Source organism: Grammomys surdaster, unplaced genomic scaffold (assembly GCF_004785775.1).
Source record: "Grammomys surdaster isolate TR1022 unplaced genomic scaffold, NIH_TR_1.0 348, whole genome shotgun sequence".
Lineage (NCBI taxonomy): Eukaryota > Metazoa > Chordata > Mammalia > Rodentia > Muridae > Grammomys > Grammomys surdaster.
Window position 1 is genome coordinate 748,820 of NW_021604767.1, and position 11,734 is coordinate 760,553.

An 11,734-nucleotide genomic window follows, 5' to 3' on the forward strand; every position below is an offset into this window, starting at 1 on the left:
GAGAGAGAGAGAGAGAGAGAGAGAGAGAAACAGACAGACAGACAGACTCAGAGTCCTGCCTAGTTAGTGGTCCTTTCGTTTTAAGCATTCTCCCCCATTCCCTAATATTTCTTTCCCCTTGTGGAAGCTTAGAAATCTTGTCTTCTTTACGTAACAGTAAAGAAAGACAAACAGAAACTCAATAAAATGTTTACTAGTGTTAAAAAAAAGAATCACACGAGGATAACTGTAAAGGTGCAATAATGAAATAGTTTTGCATCTCACGTTCATTTTTCTACATGAACAGTTTGCTTTGCAGATACAGAAAGTTCACTTTTTCAAATCACAGATTCTAAGTTCTGGATAGCTATCCATTGATTGAGCTCTTAAAAAAAAGTAATAGCTCCTTTCAGAGTCCAGTTAGAGGGAGCCGTGACTGATGGCCTCTCTGTTAGCCAGTCTGCTGCTGCCGGGCCCTGACCTCCACAGACTACTACTCCCTAAATCTACTTACATGTGCTTGAAGGGTCTCCAGTTTAGTCTGTACCTTCCCTCACCCCATGCCTCCAGGCAGGCTGAAACCTGGGCTCCATGTCGCCATTCTCTGTCTGTCTTTCTGCTGTTTTGCTTTTTCCTCCATCTACAGCACACAGCCCCTCTTTTGTCTACCCAGTGTGTAAATGGCCTAGTCAGAAGCTAGCAGAACTCAGGCTGTGTAGATTCTCAGCAAGAGCAGCAAAAATTAGACCCTCAGATCATCCAGACTATCTGACAGACATGTAGGTGTCCACACTCTTGGTCCTTTCCTGTTTATCTAGCAAAATCACTGTGTGACGCTGCCCACCCCACCCAAGTCTTGAGAATGCCCTCTGGGCAGTATAGATTATAAGTCTCTTCCTGCTTGTCTTAACTCATGGATCTAACTTCCCCTCTTCATTGTAACCCAGATGGCTTTTGTTTTTCTCAGTATTAACCTGTACCCCTTCACTTCCTAGAAAGGACCCAGGCATTCTTTTCTGTCCCCAAGGATGGTTTTATTGGGACAAAAGGCCATGCTGCTAATTAGAATTCTGGTTGCCCATGCCCTATTCTGAGAATCACAAGGGGAGAGATTGGCTATCAGCTATAGAATAGTGACCCTGCAGAGGTCTAAAGGCCAGCCAGCAGGGGCTTTATAGGGAGGGTGGAGTGGGGGATACGTTCTCATCTGTCACAAAGGAGCAGTCTCCACTCCTGACCTTGACGTTAGAATATCTGCTCCTAGTAGCAAAGGCTTTTTTTTTTTTGTCTGGCTTGTCAGGCTGGTTCTCCACCACTCATCTCACACCGGCCTACCTAGTCTCCACCAAGAAATAGTCATCTTAAAACAAAGCCGAACCATCCCAGCCTCCGAGCCAATCCGGGACTCAACACTCGTGTTTTTGGGTGGGCCTATCTGTTGGGCTCCCTTGAGACAGTTGTCCTTTTCTACCTGAATGCTCTATTTAAGAATCCAGTGTGTGACGCTGAGTGGAGGAGCAAAGGCCTGCAAAGATAACTCCTTTCATGGGCTTTCACATCTCTCTCATCCCTCAGGAGCCCAATGAGACTGTCAGAATGGAGTCACCCCAGACCCCAACCCCCAGTCCACTCTGTGGGAGGAGAAGGGGTTGGTGATGGTGTTGGGGGAGGGAGTGGAGACCTGTGACAGAGGACACTGTGTGCCCTACACTCTGCTCCCCAGCAGCTGCTGGGCAGTTATAGCTCCTTCCTCTGAGGCACTCTGATGCTCCTATACTTCCCATTCTAGCTGAGGTGGCTTTGCCAGCCTTCGACAGCTATTGTTCCCCTCTTCCTCCTCTCTCCCTTCCTGTGTATAAGCTTGGTGATTAGTGGGCTGATAGTATCTTCAGCCCCCTAGATAAAAACTTTATTAGTTTGTAAAGGTAGCATATAAAGTCATCATTGTGACATTTTTATGCATACTTTTGTTCTTACTAGTTAGTGCTCCTTCCTCCCCCCCCCACCCCCATCCAGCAGCCCCTCCTGGCATGCAGTTCCATTATAGTCTCTTCTTCCTGCCCTCCCCCCATCTCCTGTTTTCTTCTCATGCTCTGCTTTCTGGTTTCTTAATCTGCATGCACATACACCCAGGTATGCATTTGAACAAATTCAAATCCAGGATTAGCACAGGAGAGTTGAACAAACTGTAACAAAGAAAAATCCTGTCTGTAAAAAGTATACACTTTGCCAGTGGCTGGGACAACCAAAGATGGTTGTTTTAAAGCCGTTTGGGTCTCCTTTATATTTCCACCGTGCACAAGTTACTTAGATGGGTTTTACTAAGTTTTTGTAAAATGAGACTTAATTCTCATTTGCTGATTTTTCTTGCTGGTGCCCATCCCCACAATGTCAAAGCTGGGGAATTTATGGGAAGAGGTGTCTTTCTTTGGGGCTCTGGGAACTTCATGCCCTCATATGCCTGCTTCCTTCCCCCTCCACAGCCCTAAATAGATATCTGAGGGGGAAGGTTCAGTCTGGCTGCAGCTTGCTGCAAAGAAAACAAACTTGTCTGGACCCTAGGATTGGTGAACTTCATCAGTCTACCCTAGGGAAGAGAACCATTGATGAGTAACCATTGCTCATGTGATGACAGAATCCCAGACCACCCATGGCGAGTTGGGGTGTGTCCCCTCTCTTCCATAGTGAGGCAGAGGACACCAGCAACTTAGTACTTCAGTCTTCTTGGTGTCCCAAGCATCATTAAAAAAAATAAAAATCCAAGACCTAAACCAGAAAGATTAACTCGTATTCTTTGCTGGGTTTTTCCTCTGGATCTGTTCCTTACTAACACCATGTGCTCTTCCCACTAGCCCAGGTACTAATCTAACTAACTGACGCTCACCCAGCGTCATTGAAGGGGATTCCCTCTTCAGAGGCAGGGCAGAAACCTAAACGGTCTATAAATCTCTGGCCCCACCAATCACTCTCTCTTAGACTTTTATCATGAGTACAGGTGAGTAGAGGTTCATAAAAACCGAAACCAAAAGAAACCCAATGGAAGCCTGGTATTTTTAAGGAGGGGACATACACATGGGCCTCATTGTCCAGTAACACAGTTGGACACTTGTGGACCTGTCGTTAGTAGAGTTTCAAGAGTGGCCAGAATAACTTACTTGAAGTAAGTCCCCATCTTGAACTTTATGGTAGTCACACTGTTTGTGAACCAAAAAAAATTTGTTCCTTGAAAATGTATAGGCATGATATGTACTTGGTATCCTGAAGCTTGGTTTAATCAGTTCTATTAATTCCTGCATTTTAACCTTGAGTATTAGACTTAAAAACTTTACTCTGGCTTTCTTAGTATGGGCCCCCTTTCTAACAAAGTAAGAGCTCTAATCACTGACTTGGCAATTAATGACAGTTAAAAAGAGTCCACAGGCAGCAAACCTGAGTGTGTAACCAGCTGTGGGGAGACCGTCCCAGGGGTGATAGTGGGGCCCACCAATGCATGTGAATTTAAGTAAAAGATTTCCAGACATGTCGGTGGGGATGTTTGCTAACCTGCTGAGTGAACCCTGCAGTGTGGGAGAGGTCTTCATGCCTTCATCTGGGGGAGACAGGGAAACAGGAGTTTGCAGGGCAGACAGGGAATTGTCCACATTCCAGGACTGGAAACACATTTGCTACAAGAGAATGTAGCACATTAAGAAAATAACCCAGTGGACTGATCTTTGGCCTTGATTGCCTTTGAGTGGCCACGGGAGAGAGGTCTGCAGACATGGCAGAGTGACAGGCCTTGTGGAGCCAACTTATGAGTTCATCGCAGGCAAGTGTCTTCTAAGTGATGTGTCAGCTCAAATGTCAGGGGATTTTTAGCACTAGTATCTGAGTATTGAGTGTTATATATTTAACAGACTTAAATAGGCTTGCAAATGAACCCTGCAATTGGTGAGCAGCCTGAGTTCTGGGACAGGACCTATTAAATTATCACCTGTACACATACTTGAGATCAATTTGTATAGACTGTTTGCTGCTTGAATTCTCCAAGAAACATTGTGGTAGAACCTCCCATTTTAATCTGATAAAGCATAGGCATACAGTGTGTAGCACACAGATTAGGAGATCGTTCATTGCAAACATTTAAATGGAATGACAGTCCCCAAAGGATTTCTCTCTCGTTTCTTACCTCAGGGATGCCCTTTAAACTCTTTTTGTTGTTGTTGTTTTTGAATATAGGACCCCTTAAAAATGTGAGAGAGAAATCGTGGCTCAGAAAGAACCTTTTATATTTGAAGTAGTAGCGTAGTAGTGCTCAGAAACAACCCCCAAGAACCAACCAACTTAGAACATCCATCTTGGAAGACCAAAATGGAAATCCCATTTCCTCACATGTGGGCCTCACTTTGTGTTACTGGGGACAATGGAAACAGGAGCCAGAAGTCCTGGTTTATTTTGAGAATGCTATAAAACAGTTGTTCCCCCATTAGATGATTGTGTTTTGCAGCACTGGGGAAGTCCTGGGTCTGCATCTGTGCTCTGACCTCTCGCTTTACAGTTGCATACCCCTAACCCCTAGGGAGTACAGTCTTCCTGGCTGTGTATATACATATATATATATATATATATGTTTCTTATTCTACTTATTCTCTTATTCTAGTTTGATCCCCTCTCATCCCTAAAATAATCACCATGAGCAGAATGAAGCAGATGGCTCAAGATCTTTTGTACACTGGCAGATCTGTATCACTCACTCAGTATTTTTAGAATCAGGGGTACTGAAAATTAAGTCCTGAGATGTTTTGGCGGGGGGGGGGGTGAGGGAGGGAGGAGGAAGACTTACTATCTTTCCAGGGCAACAGGTGTTGAAATAGTAGAACTATGTGTGTGTGAGATTTGTATGTCAAGAGACAGGGCAGATTGACTCTCTTCAGGACCATAGCCCTTCAGCTCTGTTGTAATTGTTGATGGCTTTCTAGATAGTAGGCAGTCTATTTTAAGCACATCAAATTTTAATGGAGGAATAGAATTCACAGTATACAGCTAGTATGAATTAGGTGAGGGGTGGCTGAGACGTAGCATATATCTCTACATGACTAACCTTTTTTTGTGTGTGTGGACATTTTGATTACGTCAGGAAAACAGTGCAAACCTGAGTATTGTAAGTTTCCATGTGTATCTAATATGCAAGGATGTTGAGTGAATTTTGATACTATGAAACTGAGAATCGCTGAAGACTATCCAAAGAGATTAAGAATGTTCACAGTGGTGTGTTTTGTCAGCTCCATGTTTGAGGGTGAGGTTTGCCTTTTGTGTTAGGCTGGGTTTGTTTAACACAACATAAAAAAATCAAGACAAAGTTTTGGAAAAGGCTGTTCTTGAAGTATATATGCTAAGTATAAGGCATTTGAGAGACTTTTGTGTGGAGCTTTTTCTGTCTGGGGAACTTAAAGTTGGAGGAAACCTGCCTCCCTCTTGAGTAGTAAATCATAGCCTCTTTTGTCTCTGATTGCACCCAGTCTGAGAAGGCCCAGGGGAAATGGTGTTGGCAAAGTCCACGATTTTTGGTATTTGCAATCAAGGAAAGAAGTGACTAGAGAACAGGGCTGACAAACTGCAGTGTCAAGGGACAACTGTAAAAAAATGGAGAAAATACCATTTTTCTGTTTTACCCACAGTGTATTGATAAGCAGTGACTCACCCAAGGGTCACATCTGCAGAGAAACTAAGACCACAGTTGCTCCTTTTGCCACTTCTTATATTCTTTCCACATGTGTCTGGTCCATGCTGGCTCCTTCTACTTTGAGTTATTGGAGGTGTACACAGAGGTAGACGCCATGTCTCACTGCTCCATCATGCGCATAGCTCAATAGCTAGGGAGCATTAGCTGTGTATATCATGGCACGTAGGTTTTATTCCATAAATACTATATATTTTGTGATTTTTTTTTCCCTTCAGGTTACAATCACAAATGGAAAGATTATGTCACTGTTGTTTCAGTTGCTTGTCCCCCAACAGCCAACACATATACTGAGTGATTATATAAACCACGAAGCTGGATTCACAGTAAAGCTGAAATATGAACTGGGAACCTTGCTCCCCTCCCCCGTGTTAATAAAATAGTTGAACTAAATCCCTGTGTTTCTGCAAAACACCTGAGGTTTCATCAGTAGCATAGTCATGTGCAAGAAAAGCTCAGCCTTCCCTCCATCTCTTGACAGGGAATCGAAGAGTCTGCCTCTGTCACCCCTGCAGTAGCCACTGGCTGCCTGTGGCTGCTGAAGTCTAACTTAAGATAATTGTGACTTTCCAGCATCAGGGCTTGTGGTGGGGGTGGGGGGCGGAGGGGCATTGTTCGTATCACATCTCCATTGTAGAAAGTTCTGTTGGGCATACTGTTCATCTCCTAAAGCAAGAATTGGGGAGAGTACATTTCCTTAGATAAAAATTGAAAAAAGTCTGTGTACCTGAATTGACAAACTGGTGATGGGACTACAGAATCCTCCCCACTGGCTTCTCCATCTTGATGAGTGTTCAGTGCTAATTTTGCTATGAAGGGTTAGAGGGAATGGCGTGCTTCATACTTTATAGGCTTACAGGTTCACTACATCAGTGCAACTAGGCTCTATTTCTCTATATTCTTGTTTGTATCGGGCCTCGGGCACAGTGATCTTACAAACAAATTCACTGAGATGTATACAAATGATTTCTTCCCATCCTCTGAGAGTTTAAACAGGTGTTGGAAACAACCTCTCTTATGCTCACAGTGCATGAAGAGGAAAAAGCTCATGGTTTGAATAAGGGGTGGTCATTGTGAGTCAGTAACACATTACAACACAAAGAGGGAGGCTTGCCCCCTTGAGTCGGTCAACTGAGTCTCACACTGAGCTGAAAACCATAAAGTTGATGATCTTGAGTCTATGGAGATAGCAGTTCTTATTAGGAGAGAGTGTTTCATGAGCTACCAGAATACAGGGGCTCCAGAGGGGTGGGAAGCAAGAAGGGAGGATGGGTTGCCAGGCCCATCTGAGCCTCTTAAAGGAACATACTGATTGCAGGTCATTGGCTGGAATGCGGTGGTGCTGATGCTGGGGCTGGTGGGGGATACAGTTTTCCAATAGCTGATGTGAGCAAACTGTTCCTCTTCTCTCCATAGACACCCAGCTATTGTGGATGTCTCCCAGCTGCTAGGCTGTGGTGCTGCTTTTCTGGAGTCAGACTGTAGTGACTCCCTACCTTCTTTCTGTCTGGGCTTAAATGGCACAGCAGTTCCTCCGCACATCTGAAGAAGAAAGTGTGAGAAGCAACAAAGGCCATGGCTCCATTCCGCTGTCAGAAATGTGGCAAGTCCTTCCTCACCCTGGAGAAGTTCACCATCCACAATTATTCCCACTCTAGGGAGCGCCCATTCAAGTGCTCGAAGGCTGAGTGTGGCAAAGCCTTCGTCTCCAAGTATAAACTGATGAGGTGAGAGGCTTTAGGAGGGGGTGCGCTTTTACTTGGGCCTTTAAGTGTCTCCTCAGGCCTGCAGGGCTCTCGCTGAAGGGGAAAAGAAGGCAGGATGTGGGAGCATTTAGCCTTTTACGCACTCTTTAAAGCCCTATCGTCAGTGATTACTCAAGTATCTGGTACTTCATTGATGATTGTGACACCTGGAGACATGGAATTCACTTGTGTATTTAGAGTTTGTGCATGTATGCTTCTTAGGGTCCATGATCTACCAAAGCAGTGATTTTTCACATGAGTCCTTTAACAGGGAGTTGATATATAATATGAATTATTTCTCTAGTGTCAATTATGTACTCGCTACTATTATGTAAGTGGTACCTAAGATATAGAATGGATTTTGGTGGCAAACGATGCAATCAGACTGCAACCTGACTTACAGTGAGTGTTGTCTGTATACTTCTCTTGGCATTGCTTGTGTCTAATCTTCACAAAATGATCCCTCAAGCTTCAACTTGCTGACAACTCACATACAAATGCATAGGTGAGAGAATTAGCAACCTGATTTCCAATCTGAGTGGTAGAAGCCCTGCATTATCATCCCATCTTGGGGTACTTTAGAGGAAGGTACTTAAAAGAGATAAAAGGAAGATATAATTTATGCTCCTGACCTTAAGAACATCACTATTACCGATAATGTAATATAATTTGATGTTTACAATAAGACTGAAAATGCTTCTGGACTTTACATTTCAAATGTCTTCAGTTGTAGGTCATAGTTGTCTGGTTGTCATAGTAACAGCATCAAGTGCCCACCACGTGCACCAATTGTGTCAGGGACTCCCTTGTTAGTATCAAACTCATTTCATGTGCGTGCAGTTATCCTTACTTAAACACAGAGGATAGCCATGGCTTCTGTGGGGCCACCTCAGGGTACTGTGAGAGGTCTGGGGAGAAAGCACAGTGGGGGCAACCAGATCATCGTAGTAAGAAGAATTAGTTAGAAAGGCAATACTGGTAAGTCAAACGAGTGCCTTAAGCGCTGTTGAAGAGGCAGTGGTTCGGGAGAAATGATTTGTTTTATCAAGGTGGAAAGTAGGCCCAAAGCAGGAAGCAGTGAACATCAACTGAGACCCTCTGTCCATGCCCCAGCCCTCTGCCTTCCCTGGCCAGAGGCCATACTCTTTCATGGAAGTAGAGAGGGCCGAGAAGGAAGGATATTTAGGTTCATCTTAAAGGTAGTAGGGCAGCAAACCATCCAGTGCCCAACCATTGCTGCCTAAGTTCCATTTTATAAGCAGAGATTGAAGAGAAATAGCTCACTTGCTTAACCAGAAAGAGAACATGGATTCCAGTACATTAAATAGCTACTAGGAAGAGACAGCCAAGGGCTAGAAAAGCTGATTTGACAGAGCAGACTGAACTCTTAAGGATGTCTTACTATGAATGAGTACCACGAAGCATCTTGATATAAACTACCTGCTGAATGGATTTAAAATGTATCCCAAAGGAGATCTGGAGTACATTAGAAGGCAGGTAGCTATGCCATCCCATATGGTACCCAACAGAGATGAATATAAAGGCAGGACTGGTTTATTGACTAAACTCATCTCAATCAATAAGAGAAAGTCTAAGAGCTGTTAGGGGTGCCAATAAAAAGTGGCATGGATGAGTTCTGTGCAAATTGGGTCAAATTGGGAAGTTTAGAAATTTCTGAAAAGTATCATACACCTATTTCACCCCTTTCTAAAAAATATATTTCATAGCCATATTGGTTTTTTTTTAATCTGTAGATATCAGGAAAATTCAGTCTTTCTTGTAGGCATAAAGTTGAATCTACCTTTTAGTAATTCTTGGCTTTTTAAATGGTAAAATGTTGTATTCATAGGGAAAATAAAGAAAAAGTAGTTTCTAAATGAAAATGTCACTAAGACCTAGCGAAAATAATTAGAAACATCTTGAAAGTGTTGCCTCAGTCTTTCCTTCATTCATAAAGTAATTCTATTGCAAACTGTACCCCCTCTGTTTTGCTTCCAGACACATGGCTACACACTCACCGCAGAAAATTCACCAGTGTGCTCACTGTGAGAAGACATTCAACCGGAAGGATCACCTGAAGAATCACCTCCAGACCCACGATCCGAACAAGATCTCCTACGTTTGTGAGGATTGCGGCAAGAAGTACCACACCATGCTGGGCTACAAGAGGCACCTGGCCCTGCATTCGGCCAGCAGTGGCGATCTCACCTGTGGGGTCTGCACCCTGGAGCTGGGGAGCACCGAGGTCCTGCTGGACCACCTCAAGTCTCACGCGGAAGAAAAGGCCCAGCACGCACCCAGGGAGAAGAAACACCAGTGCGACCATTGTGATAGAAGCTTCTACACCCGGAAAGATGTGCGTCGCCACCTGGTGGTCCACACAGGATGCAAGGACTTCCTGTGTCAGTTCTGTGCCCAGCGATTTGGGCGCAAAGACCACCTCACTCGTCACACCAAGAAGACCCACTCCCAGGAGCTGATGCAAGAGAGTATGCAGGCAGGAGAGTACCAGAGCAATTTCCAACCCATTGTGCCTCCGCCTTCATTCCAGATAAAAGCTGATCCCATGCCTTCTTTCCAGTTAGGAATGCCCCCCGAGAATGGGCTTGGTGGTGGCTTGCCACCTGAGGTTCATGGTCTAATGCTTGCTCCCCCAGAGGAGGCTTCCCAGCCTATGCAGTCTATGCAGTCTATGCTGTCTATGCCGCCTCTGCAGCTTATGGAGCCGATGGAGCCGATGGAGCCTATGCCGCTTATGCAGCCAATGCCAGAGCAGTCTTTTACTCTGCACCCTGGGGTAGTTCCCACCTCTCCTCCCCCAGTTATTCTTCAGGAGCATAAGTGTAGTCCTGTTCCTACCTCATATGCCCCATTTGTAGGCATGCCGGTTAAAGCAGAAGGCAAGGCTTTTTGCAACATGGGTTTCTTTGAGGAATTTCCTCTGCAAGAGCCTCAGCCGCCCTTCAAGTTCAATCCATGCTTTGAGATGCCTAAAGAGGGGTTTGGGAAAGTCACCCTGCCCAAAGAGCTGCTGGTAGATGCTGTGAATATAACCATTCCTGCCTCTCTGGAGATTTCCTCCGTATTGGGGTTTTGGCAGCTCCCCCCTCCCACTCCCCAGAATGGCTTTGTGAATAGCACCATCCCTGTGGGGCCTGGGGAGCCACTGCCCCATAGGATAACTTGTCTGGCACAGCAGCAGCCACCACCGCTGCCGCCTCCACCACCTCTGCCACTGCCACAGCCGCTGCCACAGCCAATGCCACAGCCAGTGCCACAGCCGCAGATGCAGCCCCAGTTTCAGCTGCAGATCCAGCCCCAGTTCCCGATGCAGCCCCAGATGCAGCTGCAGCCACTACAGCTGCAGCTACCACAGCTGCTGCCTCAGCTGCAGCTTCAGCAGCATCTTGAGCCAGAGCTAGAGCTAGAGCCAGAGGAGGAGGAAGAGGAAGAAGAAGAGGAAGAAGAAGAAGAGGAAGAGGCAGAAGAAGAGGAAGAGGCAGAACCAGAGGCAGAGGTAGAGGCAGAAGAAGATGAAGAGGCAGAAGAAGACGAAGAGGAAGAGCCACAGCTAGAAGCAGTCCAAATAGCAGTGAGTGCTGTGCATATGGGCCAGCCCCCTTTACCCCCAACTCCTCATATTTTCACAGCTGGCTCCAACACTGCTATCCTGCCCCATTTCCATCATGCATTCAGATAAATTGTTTTTTTTTTTTTAAGAGGATGCTTCTCTTAAACATCAGTTACGGTTTGAGACATCAGTTACAGTTTGAGGAGAAGCATTGGAAAACAGGAATGGGGCTTTAGCTTATTTGCCATGAGTAGCTTGAGAAAAGAATTCTCCAACTGCATGCATTGTGCCAATACACACCCATAGTATTCATGCTTTAGTGAGTGCGGGCGTATTCTGTAATCGAACTGCAAATATCATCATATTAGTATCCTCATATTATTATCCTCATATTATTACCCTCATATTATCCTCATATTATTCTCATATTATTATCCTCATTATCATATAATCACAACGTGATTACGTGATAAGATCCAAAACATGAGCTGCTATTTTGTAAATATCGTGTTGAGTGTTAGCTGTTGTAGTGATGTTAGCTATGTGACTGTGTGTAGCCTAGGAAGGGCATGATGGTAAAGTTTGGATTTCTCCAACTTAGAAGGTGTTTTTAAGAGACGTGGGTGATCTTCGAATGGCGTTTATAACTAGGCTGTGTGTTTCTTTTCAGGGACTCGTCTATCTTCAGAATTGGATGTAGTTTAGTTACTCTTCTTGTTA

General features: G+C 44.8%; 1 protein-coding gene across 3 annotated transcripts in view; it reads left to right on the forward strand.

Annotated features, from left to right (window-relative positions):
- Positions 1-11,409, forward strand: part of Plagl1 (PLAG1 like zinc finger 1) — a 38,355-nt gene extending 26,946 nt beyond the window's left edge. For all 3 annotated transcript variants that reach the window (XM_028779232.1, XM_028779231.1, XM_028779230.1), the window contains 2 exons: positions 7,115-7,425; positions 9,442-11,409. In XM_028779232.1, the coding sequence (XP_028635065.1) occupies positions 7,274-7,425; positions 9,442-11,143 (1,854 nt within the window). In that variant the 5' untranslated portion in view covers positions 7,115-7,273 and the 3' untranslated portion in view covers positions 11,144-11,409. The remainder of the gene's footprint in view (positions 1-7,114; positions 7,426-9,441) is intronic.
- The last annotated feature ends 325 nt before the right edge of the window (positions 11,410-11,734 follow it).